The sequence below is a fragment of the Ascaphus truei genome, chromosome 8 (genome assembly GCF_040206685.1).
Source record: "Ascaphus truei isolate aAscTru1 chromosome 8, aAscTru1.hap1, whole genome shotgun sequence".
Lineage (NCBI taxonomy): Eukaryota > Metazoa > Chordata > Amphibia > Anura > Ascaphidae > Ascaphus > Ascaphus truei.
Genome location: NC_134490.1, coordinates 36,658,633 through 36,677,630, shown reverse-complemented (window position 1 = coordinate 36,677,630; position 18,998 = coordinate 36,658,633). Strand labels below are relative to the sequence as shown.

Below are 18,998 nucleotides of genomic sequence, written 5' to 3'. Positions count from 1 at the left end.
ACAAGCTGTGTTTCCGCACGCGTACTAGAACGCCGAATTGGGCAACCCCATCGCCAATCGCCACAACTGGCAAATTGGCCATGAAAGTGGCGCATGTTTGCCAGCGTGTCCGGAGTAAAATTTGTCTAGGCAGGAAGCGTTACGGCGGCCGCTTGAAGTGCTGGTGCTGAGGGGTCAGTCCACGGACCGTGGCTGCCAGGAGCAGTGAGGAGTCCCAAGTGGAGTGAGGGGAAAGTTTTACATGGTGTAGCAAATTTAAATTGTAGTTCAACACCAGTGGCTACATTAAAAAATAGGTTGCCCACCTACGATCGATAGATACATAAAGCTTGGCCCCCTGCAGATGCATTTACCAGAACTCCCTCCTACTGTCTCTGTACGTTCTCCCTACCTACCAATTAGACTAAGCTCCTCGGGGCAGGGACACCTCTTCCTTAATGTTACTTTTATGTCTAAAGCACTTATTCCCATGATCTGTTATTTATATTATCTGTTATTTGATTACCACATGTATTACTACTGTGAAGCGCAATGTACATTAATGGCGCTTATATAAAGACATATACATATATATATATATATATATATATATATATATATATATGCGCTTAGTGCAACTGCCACCATATGCATTGAACATGGCACTGATGCACAGTAGAAATGTGTAACAAACATTGTGGTTTTACTTTGGATTGCAAGTTCTCCGGGGCAGGGATTTCCTTTCTGATTTTGCTTGTTGCACTTACTGTATAAAGTCCAGAGTACAGCTGTAGGCACTATACTTATACATACTGTGCATGATGCACACGTTATCCATGTCACACACCAACATTTTGCATAGGGATATCTTCCCCCATTGGATACCCAAAAACATTCTAGGGCTGTTCAGTACACTCTTGGGTATAAATGATTTATTGTGTCAGGGAGGTTCCCGATTACCCCCCCAGTGAGCAAGTCTGCAGGCCCGGCATAATAAATACTGCTCAACACTACACGCACATTCTGTCATACTAAAATTAATGTATATAAAGGATTATAAATGAGCAGTGGTCGACAAATCACCAAAAAAATCTACTCGCCACCTAGTACCCCACGTGTGCTGCTTGGGCCAATAGGAGCTCGCCACAATGTTAAATCCACTCGCCCGGGGCGTGCAGATGTATAAGTTTGTCAAACACTGTAAATGAGTAATTAAAAACTTCCAACATCTAACTTATACAATATCTGTGGCAATGCCCATCCTCCCCCCATTGTAAGTATGTTCCTGCCAGATAATCTGCAGACCTTAAAATAGAAGCAGAACCAAAGAATCATAGGGCTGTAAATTTGTTGAGCAGGTTGTGAATATTAACAAATGTATCCACAGCATAAATATATTGCATGCTTTAATAGATCTATCACATTGTAGTTCTGTAGTATGCAGACAACCCATTAAGGAATAAACTATTGCAAGAACAATGAAATAATTGCAGTCAGGTTGGATAAAAGGCAGTCTGTGGGCCAAATTCAGCCTCTCAAGGGACTTATGATAGTTGCAAAGCGCAATTCTAAATTTATTTATTTTGGGCAGTGTAAATTTTAAAAGGATGGTGTAAGAGACACCATGAAGCTGGTATACATTCCAGCCAAGCAGTGGTTTCTCACACCAAAATTCACTTATAAAAAAGGTTTAATACCACCTCTCCCCCCATGGATGCTTAGTTCTATTTCTCACTGTTCCTTTCATCCATTTACTGCCCCTTTATCTACTGCCTTTGCAATTCCATCTCCTTTAAAAATTAGAATCATTATTTTTACATGTTAAAACACTTGCAATGCAGACGGTCCTCAGTTATCAGTCAGAAGCAAACTGCTGTCAGGCAGTGTGTATTGTTGGACAATGCGTTAAATGGAATGCATTATCTGGTGACAGATACAGCAAATATTACCTGTATTTATAAATCAGTATTGCTGACCTGAGCTCTCAAACGATCGATATGACAAAGTTCTAATAGAGTTCACCGGACCTGTCACCTGGGCACTCCTAAATTACATACTGATCATGGGGGTTCACAAAGTGCATAAGGGAATGAGCATACAGAAAGTACCGATCCGTAAGTGATCAGAAAAGGTCCCCAAATGCATGTATGTAGAAAGAGAGCACTATATTAGTCCATGAGAACCTCCAATATGGCAGTCATGTGATCAGCTATACTCAAACTGGTCCAAATAGGACCCCAAAATAAGTTATTACACCCACAAATATACATGCAAAGGTTAATTACAGGGGTTTAAAGTCCCCAGGGTTGGAGAGGGAACAACCTTGTAGCCTACTCCAGTATGCTACCACCCCACCATGGGGATTTTAAACCTTATGTATATTTGTGGATGTAATAACTTTTATGTTGGGGTCCTATTTGGACCAGTTTTGAGTATAGCTGATCACGACTGCCACATTAGAAATCTTTCTAAATGCACACATTGAGTGAAGCAGATGGGAACTTTTTCTGATCACTTGCGGATCAGTACTCTATAATCTGGAAGTTCCTATTTAGCCTGCACCATCACTACTGATCTACACAGCTGCCTCTATTTCATGTGTATAGCACAAACACACCCAGTAGTTAAATGTATACAAGCTTCCCACAATACTTGTTGCCCTATTCTTCCCCCTCCAGATGACACCTTTAGAAAACTAGGAGTCATGGTGAATGTTCTACCTTACTGACTATATTATATGAAGGGGCAAACTACTTTTGGGGGGGGGGGGGGGGTGTTCTTGTCCGATCAGTTTGCTCCTATTTAAAAATAGGCATCACCACTTGTGATGAGAACCCTCACTAGTGTTACAACTCGCCCACGGTCTGTGCCAATGCAAGGCGGTGCACTTATGAACATTTCACATTGTATCCCCTTTCCCAAAATAGAATAAGTACAAAAGGTTTTAAAAAAATATATAATATGTTTATTTAAATATTCAATTAAGCCTCCAAAACGTCACTGGGGTCCGACTCCAACACAGCACCTAGAGAGAAAACATGCATTACATCAGTACAGTGTAGTCAGCAAGTCATTACGTTTCAGGGTTCAATCCCAATAGACCACTTCAATAAATGTAGGGGCCTCTGAATTAAGGTGTTGGCCATTCAAGTCTCTTATTTACCAATATCCCACCATCCTTCTAAAAAAAAAAAAAAAAAAGGCATCTAATAAAATTAAGGGGCAGGGTCAAACAAAGAATTTGCTGAACACGTAACACAAAAAAAAATTTTTTAAAAAAAGCCAGGAGGGAGAAACTCTTCCACATCTGTCCAAACAAAATGTGAACTTAAACCCGGTCACATAAAGTATCAATTAGTTCACTTTGGTGCAAAGAGTAATTGCCCCATTAATAAACGGATATATACTTCGATTGCAATCACTTTGGGAAGGGTCTGCTCTCCTAATGTGGAGATTAACATATTGCACCCATCCAGTTTGTAATTATAATTTTCCATATATGGCAATTTTGTACAATGTTGGTGCCATGTAAACACAACTATACATACAGGGCCTACTAGGATTTCCAGTATACATTACCATAACAAATACATACCTTGGACCAGACTGCTGCGTGTTACATCTCCAAATGCAGATTATAGCTTTACGAAGTGTGGTTGCCATTAATCTGTAAAAAGAAGTTTCATTTTAGTTGCGCTCGAGTTTTAGTCTAGAACTCAAATAGAAACATATGGCTGTAGCACAAATTGGGCAGAATGGTATTCTCTAAAATGGAAATTGGAGCTTGGCTTTTTTTCCAGTTGCCTTATAGGGAGAGTTATTTGGTATTAGAACAGTCAGATCTGATGCCTCAACAGTCAATAGGAGTTGCAGAACACCAGGAGTTTCTGTAGACATAGATGTCAGCCATCCTTACAGGACTTTGCTAATGTATCTAGAAGCACAGGCAGTGCAAGTCTCATCTGGACAGTGGAACTGGAGTTCTCATTTCATTAGTTTTTAGGTGGATGAGCCTATTGGACGTTTCACAAGCACAAAATGAGCTCAAGGAGGAGGGATGCGCGGACATGAGCAAAAGAGTTACCTCGAATTACCGGACTAATTCCACAAATGAACTAACCAAGAGCGGCTTTCGTCTCAGGCTTCACAGGAGGCACAACACTTCGTTTCTCCAAGGACACTGCAACTTCCATATGCTAGCAGAGATTCTCAGAAGGTGATTGTGTTGAACTGTGTCTAATCTCATCTAATGTGTGTATAGATATCAACCCACTTTCTAAAGACTGCTTTAGGATTTTACAGGAACTGAACTACAGTGTAACATTACTTGTTTCTAGAACAGGGAATATAATATGGGCAGCTAACTCAAGATACTTTTATAGGGAGGCTGTAATCTATACAGGAAAAATAGTGTAGTGTAACTGATATTTTTTTTTTTTTAAGTAACATGTCATTTGGACAAGGACCTAGCCATTTAGTTTCCAAATATGCACATGTAGAGTTAACAGATTAACCCAGAACACACTATTGTTGGGCTCCCACCTGATCAAGTTAATGCTAGAAATGTACCTATACACCCAGTTTATGTGATATACCCACCACCCAGCTATTCCTCACTGATCTGTGTACAGTCCCTTGCATGTGCCATGAGCCACGTCATAGTGTTGTGCAGAAGGTAAATGGCAGGAGCGAAGTTCTTTTCAGACGGTCTTTTAATAGGCTTCGTGAAGCCAAAGGAAAGTAGAATACAAGAATTCCTTTAACCACGTCAATACAATATTCGCATTTCTTCCAGTAAAAAAAGGACAATATAAACAAACATTTTCAAGAACTTCTTGTGACGTTACTGGAGAGATCAGACAGTACAAAATCGATTGGAGGATCGGACATGAATTTCTCTTTAGATATATCAAGGAGGTTTTGCCACTATTTACAGCACACCCAGGCTCTGCCCTGCCTTGTTACACTAAAGGAACGTTTTTCAAAGGAGAACTTGTTCAAAAAATAAACTTCAGGGTCTGTTTGTCCCCAGGACTATATACAGCAGCATCTGATCTTTTAAGAGACTAGGCTGCAGAAAAGAGCAGGTCCTGCAACAGACAGGCTGCTCAGAGAGGGGCTTCACCTCAATGAACAGCTGCCATGTGCTGAGGGACTCAACCCACTCCCATGCACTTCACATAACCCAGGGGGATCTCCCCGGGCCTGATCAGCCTCAATGGAACAGCAGAATTAGCCTTTCCATTATTAACAAAACATTAACTTTGTATTAAAAGAAAGCCATGACAACGACAAAAATAAAAGTGCGTCCAAAGTAAAAAAAAAACTAAGGACAAGGCTGTTCCAGACACTACAGGTCAGAAGCTGTCAGGTTAACGAGATCTGTTTATATAAAAAAAGTGAACACAAGTAGATGTACTACACATTAACGATTCTGCGAAGCTCCAAAAATCTTTATAAATACAGCCATTGGAAGGACGATCTTGAGTCAGGAAGGGATTTTACTCGTGTGTAGCTGAGGACAAGAAGCAGGCACAATTGTAAAGGCACTGAAGCATACGGACAGGTTCCAGCATCACCTCCCCTACACTGCTCAGATGTACAGCCCCTCCCAGCTAAACAGCAGCTAAAGCGCAGAGCTCACAGCACTGGCGGTCTTGAGTGATGATCATGTATTGACAGAGCCTACACATGCATTACAACTACTTCCAGAGGGATCTTTGAAGGAGCAGATGCTACAGGCCCTCGGGATGGACAGCTACAAACCACAGCTTGACATGCTCCGATTCATTCCCCTCTGATCCCCAACTTACCATAACTGTCATAACTGTCTCTGTATGATCCTCCAGAGCGATCACCATAACCCCCCTGACTCCTGCCACTGAAACAAGACAAAGACCATTAAGAGTCAGTTCCCCTGATAGAACACAAGATTACATTTTCAACAAGGTGGGGGAAGATTAGGGTCACCGGAAGCCATGGGGCAGACTACATAGAATACAAGTGATGGTTATGTAAATTAACAGCTGTCTTACCTGCCATAATAATCCCGAGATCCTCCACTGCCACCATAACCTCCACTACTTCTGTTATCAAAGCGACTGCTTCCACCATAGCCTCTGTCTCCACCACCTATAAGGGGTCACATTAAGGGGTCACATTAAGATACAGGAGCAGAACCTGCTGCTCAGTAACAGAAGTCAGTCACACTGCAATATATTACCTCGTCCTCTGCCACCACGGAAGAACCCTCTGCCTCCAGATGAGCCTCCTCTGTAGCCCCCTCTCCTGTCACCGGAGGATTTGCCAGCCTGGTCAACACGGATCTGACGCCCATCCACAGACTGCAGAGAAAAATCAGTCACATACTGAATACATCTACACAGCTGTATATATTACAGAACGTATATATTAACATATCTAAAGTAAAGAAAGTCTATAAAATGGACACATATTTAAGCTATACAAACATGCAAGTATATGTTGAAAAAAAATAAAAAAAACGTCAACCACATTAACCGTCTGGTTCCAAACTGTTTATATAGTTTGACTAAATCCCCAGACCCACCTTTCCATTCATGGCTTCCATGGCGTCCTTGGCATCTTCTGGATTCTCAAAGGTGACAAAGCCGAAGCCCCTGGATCTCTTTGTCTCCCGATCTTTCACCACAACCACTAGAGGGGGAAAAAAAAAAAAACCTGTTAAAAGCTTTATCTAAGATGGAGGAAATGAAACAGTAACCCCGTGGGACAAGCGATGCAGACACAAAAAAACACTATGAAAACCAAGGGGGTGCGAGTCGGTAAACAAAAAGCATTAGGGAATCTGGGAAAAGTCTAAAAAAAAAAAAAAAAGTGTATGAAACAGGAACATGCGAGGGATATGAACACACCGAATACTATTGTAATGGGTCTGACCCCTACATGCGCCGTTCAGTTCGGAGCCCGGACTCACCCTCCTGGATCTGTCCGTATTTGCCGAACACCTCCTCCAGATTCTGTTCATCTGTATCAAAGCTCAGACCACCAACAAAGAGTTTCCCGTCATCAGAAGACATGATGAGACCTGCGGAGGAAAAGCGGAGGTCAGCGGGGAGAACGCGGGAGCTAAGACATTCCAGCGTATCGCTCGATGCACTAAAATGGCTGCCACTACGTGATACGTAACGCGGTTGCGGAATCACGCACTGCGTTACTTGACGTCACATGGGCGTCGCTATAGCAACACCCTCTAGTGTTTAACGGTGCGCGTGACCATCACCATTTTACTGAACAATCATGGGCCTGTTGCATCGAGCCCTTCACGCATCAGAATACCACAGTACACAAAAATATAGAACACCGCGCCGTTGAAACAGCACCGGAACCGCTCCCCTTAAGCAAGACAAGTAAACTTAAACGTCTAATATTTACACGTTGAGTTTACACTCATACCGTAAACAAAAATTATATTATATCAATTATATATTTATATACATATTCTCGCAACTGCATTAACAATTCACCGACTCGAAACAGAATTTGCTGCACATCAATTCATCTAGCGGGTTCGATTTGCGGTTTTTTATAAATACGTTTTTAAAACAAAGCCGCGTGAAACCAGCACAGTAAACCCCCTATAACATAAATCTCTTACCGTGACTTGCGACCGTGAACAAAGAAATCGAGCAGGAAACAATGCGGAGTGCGCACTAAAGGCTTGTGCGCAGGTATATATACTATGCCTTGCCCCGCCCACTTCATGTATAATGAATGATTGTGACGTCAGGGTTGTACCACTTACTGGAATTGGGGAGGAGTTGTTCTTGGTGTCAATCGAGTGATAGGCAGAGTGTGAATGCAATAGCGCGAAAGCGTTATTCTACTAACAAATTAAATAAATAAAGAGGCATTGGTAATGTTGGCTGCAGGCTTCATGCTGACAGGCACAGAAACATCCCCATACCTGTAAATAAAGCATCCCGAGAGTGGCGGGAGCAGCAACTCATGATTATTTAGCAGGTTTGGCGGGCTAACTGTCTGGGGACATTGCTATTGGCTGAGCGGTGCTGCTGGGTGGGGTTACTGTTACTGTAGCTGCGTTGCGGTTTGGAACAAAGAGTAGGTCAGGGAGCTCGGCCGCCATTTTAGGGTTCAGAAAACCGGCAGAAAGCGCGGAATTTGCGGCCTATGTTATGTGTGACATGTACAAGCCAGCCCTCGGTGTTCGCCCTGCACCTTCAAAACAATAAATATATATATATTTACACCACCCCATAAAAAAAAAAAACAGAATGCCCATTTCAAATACTATATAGATTAACACGGTTATTGTAAGGAAAATTATGTGCAATGTTATTTGTTATCAATAATATGCCCCGGTTTCTATTTCAGTAGAGGTGTCTAATTAATCTTTATATAGTAATATGGCAGCTTGCGTGATAAGGTTGTAGGTGGACATGTTCTTGTATAGACCTTTTTAATATCTCAGCCTTGTTGAGTTTGAAAAATATATAATAGATTCGGTCTAGGCTGTGAAACCATTTAGTGGACAAACATTGAGTTTTTAATAGATTAAATAGTACACTTGAAGAAGAAACCCCATGTCATGAAAAGGATGCACATATATAATATCTAGGAAAAACTCGGTCCGGTATAAGGCATAACAAGCTACATAAAAATCTAGCTTTCTCCAGCTTCAATAAATATAAAATCCATTTTATTATCCTATCCTGGGTGTTTTGCCCTCCCCCTTCCCCCAACCCCAGCCATCTAATGTACATATTGTAGCACCATATATCAGAAACAGCAGAAAATAAAGACAATTATATTACATCAAATTTAATTCTGCGTAGCTCCTGTCGTGTACATGTTAACATTTTTAAGCCCCACATATTATTTCCTCTTACAATTTCTTTTTGCACCTTATTATATTTACAGTTCCTCAGAGTCTGTGTTTCAGGGCCCTGTTCGGCCACAACTGAACATGACTGAGCTATGTCACTACCAGAGACACGTTAAACTATTATACACATCAAACATTGGGTCAAATCTTCATTTAAACAGTATACCAGTCAGATGTACTCTGCGAGGCAATTCTCTAATTTTAAGCAATTTAAGTAACAAGAGATTTGTGAAAATGTTCAGCTTGTCGGTCCCACCCCCCCCCCCCCCCCAACAAAATCTGAAAATGCCTTTTTGGATTCAATGACTACTTTATTTGTTATGTGCGTACGAACGCAATGTATCTGTATATGTTCTCTGTTTGTTTCCAATAAAGGAAAAAGATTGTAAAAAAAAAAAAAGATGTGCAGTTTTTCTTTTAAAAAAATTTTTAAAAACCCATTAACATGAAATTCGAACTTGTGAGCTTGTGATTTATTTATTTTTTAACTTGGTGAAACTTCCAAACCTGCAAAATCTCTTGCTCTCGTTATTTTATTATCCTTTATATGTAAAGCACCAACATATTCCCCAGCGCGGTACAGTGGGGGTACAGAGTAACATCAATTACATAAACAGAATGACACAAATAAGGACAGACGAGTGCAAACAGATATTGAAGGTAATGAGGGCCCTGCTCCTCAGAGCTTACAATCAATCTATAGCAGGGGTGCTCAACAACAGCCCTCAAGACCCCCCAACAGGTCAGGTTTTCAGTATATCCCAGCTTGAGCACAGGTGGCTAAGTCTTCGACTGATTGAGCCCACCCCTGATCTAGCGGGAATAAGGGGCATTGTTGAAACGAAAGGTAAAGCGGCTGCTCATTGTGGGATGGAGTATGCCTCAGGATGGGGTATGGTCCAGTTGGTCCCGTTAAGGTTTGGGGATGTGGAAGTTAGGGGGTTTCAAACTATCAAACATTAGCGGATGTTCTTGTGAGAGCACGGTCAATAATAACTAACAAATGTAAGTGGATACATTCCTAACAGTGCATTCCCAAAGAGGCAGGAGGAATCTTCCAGAAATATTCAGCTCCCTTTATTCGGGGAACCATATTCTTATTATTATTGATATTTTCTACCGGTGAAATGGCAACTACTGTAAATATATACACACAAGTCAGATTTTTAAATCATAAAAAGAAAGGCAAGAGTCACTGCAGAAATCCTAAAAATAGCTCATGAACCTTTGAGAAAATGTGTGAGTGGACAATGTGGTTTTTGTATGTTTGAAAGCAGCAGCTGCTGTTGACCAGCACAGACACCCAGGAGACAAGAGGCCTTTAGGGACATTACCCTGAGCCCACGTCTCTTATGTGAGGAGGGGACGAGCGCATTGCAGAAATGTTCTCACAATGGCAGTAATACAATACGGCACCACAACAGATGTCACAGCCAGACTGCCAGGACTGCCTGCCACAGGGAACAGGATGACTGTCCCACTCAGGGGGAGGTGACACACACACGAAGACTCCATGGCTGATAATTAACACCTCATATTAACCTTGGCCCCTTGCAGATGCACTTACCAGAACGCCCTCCTACAGTCTCTGTACGTTCTCGCAACAAATTAGATTGTAAGCTCTTCGGAGCATGGACTCCTTTTCCTAAATGTTACTTTTATGTCTGAAACACTTCTTCCCATTATGTGTTATTTATAATATTTATATGACTGTCACGTGTATTACTGCTGTGAAGCGCCATGTACATTAATAGCGCTATATAAATAAAGACATACATAATACATACATACAAGACTGAGACAAGTTATCAAAAGTGAGAGCGCTGCCCTTGAAATGCATGGGAGGCAGTGAAGGGGTTAACACACTGAGCAATATAATAACACACAAAGGGATATAATAACATGCAACGCCATATTCCTCACATGGTGTATAAGAACACACTGCGTAATGCCCTGCAGTGAAGGAGTTAATACTTTCCTGTCCCCTCCCCCCTGGCTGCTGAATGACAGGGAGGGGCAGAGAATGCTGGGGAGGGGGAGGTAGCATTGTCCTTTGTGTGAGTTGTATAGGGAAATAGAAACAACTTTAAGTTATAAGAAAATAATTTAAATCTAACCACCAATAAATAATTCAACTTTAAATGTGGTAGAAAAATCATGTATCCTCTGCAGTTATTGTCCCAGGGGGTCTGAGTCAGTGATTTTGCGGTCAGTCTCACTGATTTAGGAACACAAAGAACAAGCAGGCGCTCCTTATAGTAGTGAAAGTGAGCTATTCAATTCCAAGTGAGATATATCCCACTCTTGAGATAAATCTCACTCTAGGCCATAGGTGTGCAAACTTGGGGGTGCAACATTTTCTGGGGTGGATGCGCCGCGCTTACGGAGCCCCTGCTCTCTTCCCCACAATATCTAAATAAAATGCCGGTGAGCACGCAACACCTCTGTATGGCCGCGTCCACGGTGATTGTGGGCGCGCTCGAGCACCGTGAGGTCACGCTTGGATATAGCTGGGGCGATTCCGGGCCTGCAGGGTTGTGTGATGCGGGGAGTGCCCGTGATGTCACGTGAGCGGTTCACCCTCATTTTCTGAACCACGCACTTGACCAGGGCATCATTTTATGTCTTTTCATGCATCGCTTCTACCCACGCTTACGTGCACATGCGCGCCAGTATGGACGCCAAGATTGAGTTACACTGTTTTGAGCAGCATGCTCGCAAGCGCGCTCACCCTGGACGCGGCCTTTGTCTCTTACCTTCTCTCCGGCGCCTTCTGGTGATGCGTCGCTATGACAATACGGAATCAAATGGCAACACGTTGCCATGGCAATGCGGCGTCAAGTGGTGCCGCCTATGCCGGAGAAAAGGTAAGAGGAGAGGTGGGGCGCAAACAAAAAAGTTTGCGCACCCCTGTTCTAGGCCACACTTAAATACCAATCTGTGTGCCTAATGTGTATATCTGTGTCTTAGCATATATATATATATATATATATATATATATATATATATATATACACAGTGGTTGACAAATCACCAAAAAATCTACTCGCCACACAAAAAAATCTACTCGCCACCTAGTACCAAACGTGTTCTGCTTGGGCCAAGATTTACTCGCCCTGGGGTTAAATCCACTCGCCCTGGGCGAGCAAATGTATAGGTTTGTCGAACACTGTATATATATATATACACGTGGATAAATATAAAGTGAATATATATAAAATAGTATAGGGATTTACAGATATCATCCAAGTGATAATGATTTAAAACAAATATTAAAATGTGATAAGAAAAGAGTATAAGAAAAGAGATTCACTACTCAAAGCCCAAATGAACTGCCCTTGTAGTTCGTATGTATGTATGTATGTATGTATGTCTTTATTTATATAGCGCCATTAATGTATAGTGCTTCACAGCAGTAATACACGTGACAATAATGTAAATAACAAATAATACAAATAACAGATCATGGGAATACGTGCTTCAGACATAAAAGTAACATTTCGGAAGAGGAGTCCCTGGTCCGAAGAGCTTACAATCTAATTGGTAGGTAGGAAGGACGTACAGAGACAGTAGGAGGGCGTTCTGGTAAGTGTGTGCGTCTCCAGGGGGGCAAGCTTTATATATCATGTGTATAGTATTAGCCACGGTGCTACTCATATGCTTCTTTAAGCAAGTGTGTCTTAGGCCGCGTTTATAGTGCCGGCGACGCGACCGACCATTGGCGAAATGTGCACTTCAACGTTGAGCGACGTCGCTGGCGACAAGGCCAGTGATGTCACGAAGGGGGAGGGCAGAGGGCAATAGGCGCTCTGTGATTGGTGTAGAGTCACATGTGGCGACTGTCTCTCCAATAAATCAAATTCTACCGACTTCAACATTTTTGGTTGCTCCGTCGCCGTCGTGCCTCCGTCGCCGTCGTGCTTACTATAAGCGCATGCGGCAGATTCAATGTATTTGTTTTGGCGCAACATCGCCAGGCACTATAAGCGCAGCCTTAACATGGATCTTTAAGGTGGATAGAGAGGGCACTTGTCGGGTATTGAGGGGAAGGGCACTCCAGATGTGTGTGGCAGTCAGTGAGAAAGGTTTAAGGCGGGGGAGGGCTTTAGATACAAAGGGGGCATCTTGAACAGAACGCAAGAGTCGGGATGGTGCATAGCGAGAAATTAGGGCTGAGATGTAAGGAGGGGCAGAAGAGTGTAATGCTTTAAACGTGAGGAGGAGAATTGAGTGTGAGATGCGGGATTTGATAGGAAGTCAGGAGAGGGATTTCAGCAGGGGAGACACTGAGACAGATTTAGGAAAGAGTAGAGTGATTCTGGCAGCGGCGTTTAGGATAGATTGTAGGTGAGACAGGTGAGAGGCAGGAAGGCCGGACAGCAGGAGGTTACAGTAATCGAGACGGGAGAGAATAAGGGTCTGAGTCAGTGTTTTAGCAGTCGAGCAACAGAGGAAAGGGCGTATCTTTGTAATATTGCGGAGGAAAAAGCGACAGGTTTTAGATACGTTTTGAATGTGAGAGAGGAATCGAGTGTGACCCCTAGGCAGTGTGCTTGGGCTACTGGGTGAATGATAGTACTCCCAACAGTAATGTGGAAGGAGGTAGTAGGGCCAGGTTTGGGAGGAAGTATAAGGAGCTCTGTTTTTGCCATGTTAAGTTTAAGTCGGCGAAGGGCCATCCAGGATGATATCGCAGAGAGACATTCAGAAACTTTGGTCTGTACAGCAGATGTAAGGTCAGGGGTTGAAAGGTTTGTGTGTCGTCAGCATAGAGGTGATATTTAAACCCAAGAGATGTGATTAGGTCACCTTATAGTTAGTCTTCCCGGGAGCGCAGAATCTCAACCGAGAATGAAAGATACAGCAATATGGTGTGGAAATATATCAATATCACACTCATATGGCCCTAAAGAGTTAAATACACATCCGGGACTTTCTAGTGTGGTATTCTGTAAAAAGTCAGTCTGATAGGAAATTGGATCCACAGGGACACTTCTCCCAATGGAAAAAAAAAAGATATGAGAGAAAACAGTGCATGGTCTAAATATTTTTATATACAGGCATACCCCGCATTAAGGTACGCAATGGGACCGGAGCATGTATGTAAAGTGAAAATGTAGTTAAAGTGAAGCACTACCTTTTTCCCACTTATCGATGTATGTACTGTACTGCAAACGTCATATAAGTGCGTAACTGATGTAAATAACACATTTGTAACAGGTTCTATAGTCTCCCCGCTTGCGCACAGCTTCGATACAGGTAGGGAGCCGGTATTGCTGTTCAGGATGTGCTGACAGGCGCATGCGCGAGCTGCCATTTGCCTATTGGGCGATATGTCCTTACTCGCGAGTGTACTTAAAGTGAGTGTCCTTAAACCGGGGTATGCCTGTAAAAAGGAATATATCATACATGTGTGTGTGCTCACACTTTTACAAATCTTTAATACATATTAGTAAAATAGAACATCTAGGATAACAGGTTCCTGACTCAGGGACAGATCTCACTGCCGTCTCTCTGAAATTTGGCGCCATCTCTGAACCACCCACGTCTAATTTCAGTCGCACACTTACTGGCTTTGGTCCCATCTCTTCTCCGAACGGCGACTCAACGCGTTTCGCTAAAAGCTTTGTCAGGAGTCTTCAATAGGATGGTCTAATAAGTTATCTTATATAACCCACCGTATATATACACCCCACTCTCCTACTTCTCGTAATTGGCCCTATCTCCCTCATAATTGCAATCTCATGAAAAACATACAAAATGAAAACTGGAATTTAAAAAAATCCGACGGCATACAAATATTGCCAAGAAATATAAATTAAATACCTGTATCAATATGCATACATTATTAGTTGCAAACGTCAGAGAGACGGCGGTGAGGTCTTTCCCTGAGTTGGGAAACTGTTGTCCTAGATGTTCTCTGTTTTACCGATATGTTTTAAAGAAGTGTACGTACACACATGTATAATAAACTCATTTTTATATAAACATATCTAGATCATCTGCACTATTGGTCTCTCTTTTCTCATCCCCCTCAAAAAAAATCCCACTGGTAAAACTACTGTCCCGGTGTCATACTGTTCTCATATTATACTGTCCCGGTGTCATACTGTGCCTGTGTTATACTGTTCTCATATTATACTGTACTGGTGTTATACTGTTCTCATATTATACTGTACTGGTGTTATACTGTTCTCATATTATACTGTACTGGTGTTATACTGTGCCTGTGTTATACTGTTCTCATATTATACTGTACTGGTGTTATACTGTTCTCATATTATACTGTACTGGTGTTACACTGTTCTCATATTATACTGTGCCTGTGTTATACTGTGCCTGTGTTATACTGTATTGGTGTTATACTGTGCCCGTGTTATACTGTTCCCGTGTTATACTGTACCCGTGTTATACTTTTCCCGTGTTATACTGTTCCCGTGTTATACTGTTCCCGTGTTATACTGTGCCCGTGTTATACTGTGCCCGTGTTATACTGTTCCTGTGTTATACTGTTCCCGTGTTATACTGTTCCTGTGTTATACTGTTCCCGTGTTATACTGTTCCCGTGTTATACTGTGCCCGTGTTATACTGTTCTGGTGTTATACTGTTCTCATATTATACTGTGCCTGTGTAATACTATTCCCGTGTTATACTGTGCCTGTGTTATACTGTTCTCATATTATACTGTACTGGTGTTATACTGTTCTCATATTATACTGTGCCTGTGTTATACTGTTCTCATATTATACTGTACTGGTGTTATACTGTTCTCATATTATACTGTGCCTGTGTTATACTGTGCCTGTGTTATACTGTGTCCGTGTTATACTGTGCCCGTGTTATACTGTGCCTGTGTTATACTGTGCCCGTGTTATACTGTTCCCGTGTTATACTGTACCCGTGTTATACTTTTCCCGTGTTATACTGTTCCCGTGTTATACTGTGCCCGTGTTATACTGTGCCCGTGTTATACTGTTCCTGTGTTATACTGTTCCCGTGTTATACTGTTCCCGTGTTATACTGTGCCCGTGTTATACTGTTCTGGTGTTATACTGTTCTCATATTATACTGTGCCCGTGTTATACTATTCCTGTGTTTATACTGTTCCCGTGTTATACTGTTCCTGTGTTTATACTGTTCTCGTGTTATACTGTTCCTGTGTTATCCTGTTCCGGTGTTATACTGTTCCGGTGTTATACTGTTCCTGTGTTATACTGTTCTAGTGTTATACTGTTCTCATATTATACTGTGCCTGTGTAATACTGTTCCTGTGTTATACTGTTCCTGTGTTATACTGTTCCTGTGTTATACTGTTCTAGTGTTATACTGTTCCTGTGTTTATACTGTTCTCGTGTTATACTGTTCCTGTGTTATACTGTGCCTGTGTAATACTGTTCCCGTGTTATACTGTGCCCGTGTTATACTATTCCTGTGTTTATACTGTTCTCGTGTTATACTGCTCCTGTGTTATACTGTTCCTGTGTTATCCTGTTCCGGTGTTATACTGTTCCTGTGTTATACTGTTCCGGTGTTATACTGTTCCTGTGTTATACTGTTCCTGTGTTATACTGTTCCTGTGTTATACTGTTCTAGTGTTATACTGTTCTCATATTATACTGTGCCTGTGTAATACTGTTCCTGTGTTATACTGTTCCTGTGTTATACTGTTCCTGTGTTATACTGTTCCTGTGTTATACTGTTCTAGTGTTATACTGTTCTCATATTATACTGTGCCTGTGTAATACTGTTCCCATGTTATACTGTGCCCGTGTTATACTATTCCTGTGTTATACTGTTCCTGTGTTATCCTGTTCCGGTGTTATACTGTTCCTGTGTTATACTGTTCCGGTGTTATACTGTTCCTGTGTTATACTGTTCCTGTGTTATACTGTTCCTGTGTTATACTGTTCTAGTGTTATACTGTTCTCATATTATACTGTGCCTGTGTAATACTGTTCCCGTCTTATACTGTGCCCGTGTTATACTGTTCCTGTGTTTATACTGTTCCCGTGTTATACTGTTCCTGTGTTATCCTGTTCCGGTGTTATACTGTTCCTGTGTTATACTGTTCCGGTGTTATACTGTTCCTGTGTTATACTGTTCCTGTGTTATACTGTTCCTGTGTTATACTGTTCTAGTGTTATACTGTTCTCATATTATACTGTTCCTGTGTTATACTGTTCTAGTGTTATACTGTTCTCATATTATACTGTGCCTGTGTAATACTGTTCCCGTGTTATACTGTGCCCGTGTTATACTGTTCCTGTGTTTATACTGTTCCCGTGTTATACTGTTCCTGTGTTATCCTGTTCCGGTGTTATACTGTTCCTGTGTTATCCTGTTCCGGTGTTATACTGTTCCTGTGTTATACTGTTCCCGTGTTATACTGTTCCTGTGTTATACTGTTCCTGTGTTATACTGTTCCCGTCTTATACTATTCCCGTGTTATACTGTCCCTGTGTTACACTGTTCTGGTGTTATACTGTTCCTGTGTTATACTGTTCCGGTGTTATACTGTTCCTGTTTTATACTGTGCCACTGTGCCTGTGTTATACTGTGCCTGTGTTATACTGTGCCTGTGTTATACTGTGCTTGTGTTATACTGTTCCTGTGTTATATGGTTCCCGTGTTATACTGTTCAACACTGTTCCCATGTTATACTGTTCCTGTGTTATACTGTGACCGTGTTATACTGTTCCCGTGTTATACTGTTCCCGTGCTATACTGTTCCCGTAGATGTGATGTAGCGGTCAGCGCAAGGTGTTGAACTCAGAAAATAAAAGATAGTAAAATACACAAAATTAATGCATGTAGTAGATAGACATAGTTGGTCTTGGTGGTTAATGAGATTGGGGAAGGGAGGGGGAGGGGAGGGTAATGGAGGGGAGGGAGTGGAAAACAGATGGTGGTGTAACAATAATAAAATAGTAGAAACAATAATCATATGTTTCAATGACTCACACGGCCTAATGTGAGACCCTTCCCTCAGAGACGAATTTAAGGAAATGGGACACTGCATATAAATGCTCCAGCAATGTAGGATATATAAGAAGAAAAACTCACACGGCCTTGTGTGAGCCCCTTCCCTCAGTGAATGATGTTGTCAATCTAATAGGGATCAGTCTCGTCTTTCTTTCAATATCTCCCAATGGAGGCAAAGAGTGGATAGCTCCTCTCCCAGGTGCCCATATATCAAGAAATGGGCAGAGCCTGGATTAGTAACAGTAAAAGGTTTATTATAACAAATAAAGATAAAAACTTTGGAGCACTCACACAAGTGCATGCTCCATTGGGAGATATTGAAAGAAAGACGAGACTGATCCCTATTAGATTGACAACATCATTCACTGAGGGAAGGGGCTCACACAAGGCCGTGTGAGTTTTTCTTCTTATATATCCTACATTGCTGGAGCATTTATATGCAGTGTCCCATTTCCTTAAATTCGTCTCTGAGGGAAGGGTCTCACATTAGGCCGTGTGAGTCATTGAAACATATGATTATTGTTTCTACTATTTTATTATTGTTACACCACCATCTGTTTTCCACTCCCTCCCCTCCATTACCCTCCCCTCCCCCTCCCTTCCCCAATCTCATTAACCACCAAGACCAACTATGTCTATCTATTACATGCATTAATTTTGTGTATTTGACTATCTTTTATTTTCTGAGTTCAACACCTTGCGCTGACCGCTACATCACATCTATTGCCGTTATAAGAAGATCCCGGGTTTCATCTTCTTCTTGGTCCAGCTGCAGAACTACGACAAGGGCTAGTATACACTCACTTCCTTGGTTTTACACTAGCCCACAGGCGGTATATTTTTTTACGCCATATAAGGTAGGGAGCGCCCCAGTTTTTCTTTTTGTTTTTATACTGTTCCCGTGTTATACTGTTCCGGTGGAGACGATTTTCTACCAGAGGAACTTTTTACAAAAGGTTCATTGATTTGGGGTCAGATTCACTGATTTGGGGTCATTGTCACCCATATAACACGCAGAGAAGTACAACATGTAAAGCCATATAATAACACACAGAGTAATATAACATGCAGAGCAATTTAATAACACGCAGAGTGATATAATAACATGCAGAGTGATTTAATAATGCAGTGATTTAATAACACACAGAGAAA

At 41.8% G+C, this 18,998-nt stretch overlaps 1 protein-coding gene across 3 annotated transcripts; it reads right to left on the bottom strand.

Annotated features, from left to right (window-relative positions):
* Window positions 1–2,921: 2,921 nt before the first annotated feature.
* Window positions 2,922–7,741, bottom strand: LOC142501482 (cold-inducible RNA-binding protein B). Of its 3 annotated transcripts, XR_012803503.1 has the most exons (8): window positions 7,616–7,741; window positions 6,935–7,045; window positions 6,548–6,654; window positions 6,203–6,323; window positions 6,015–6,111; window positions 5,793–5,860; window positions 3,575–3,646; window positions 2,922–3,004 (listed from the first exon to the last, which is right to left on the bottom strand). XR_012803503.1 is itself a non-coding variant. In XM_075611446.1 (7 exons), exons 2-7 carry the CDS (start codon window positions 7,035–7,037, stop codon window positions 5,481–5,483), a joined length of 510 nt encoding a protein of 169 aa, XP_075467561.1. In that variant the 5' UTR covers window positions 7,038–7,045; window positions 7,616–7,741; the 3' UTR covers window positions 4,674–5,480. The 3 variants fall into 3 exon arrangements, 2 of the variants coding, with proteins under 2 accessions (XP_075467561.1, XP_075467560.1); XM_075611446.1 differs by lacking the exons at window positions 2,922–3,004; window positions 3,575–3,646 and adding an exon at window positions 4,674–5,494; XM_075611445.1 differs by lacking the exons at window positions 2,922–3,004; window positions 3,575–3,646 and having other exon boundaries at window positions 5,418–5,860.
* Between the last annotated feature and the right edge of the window lie 11,257 nt (window positions 7,742–18,998).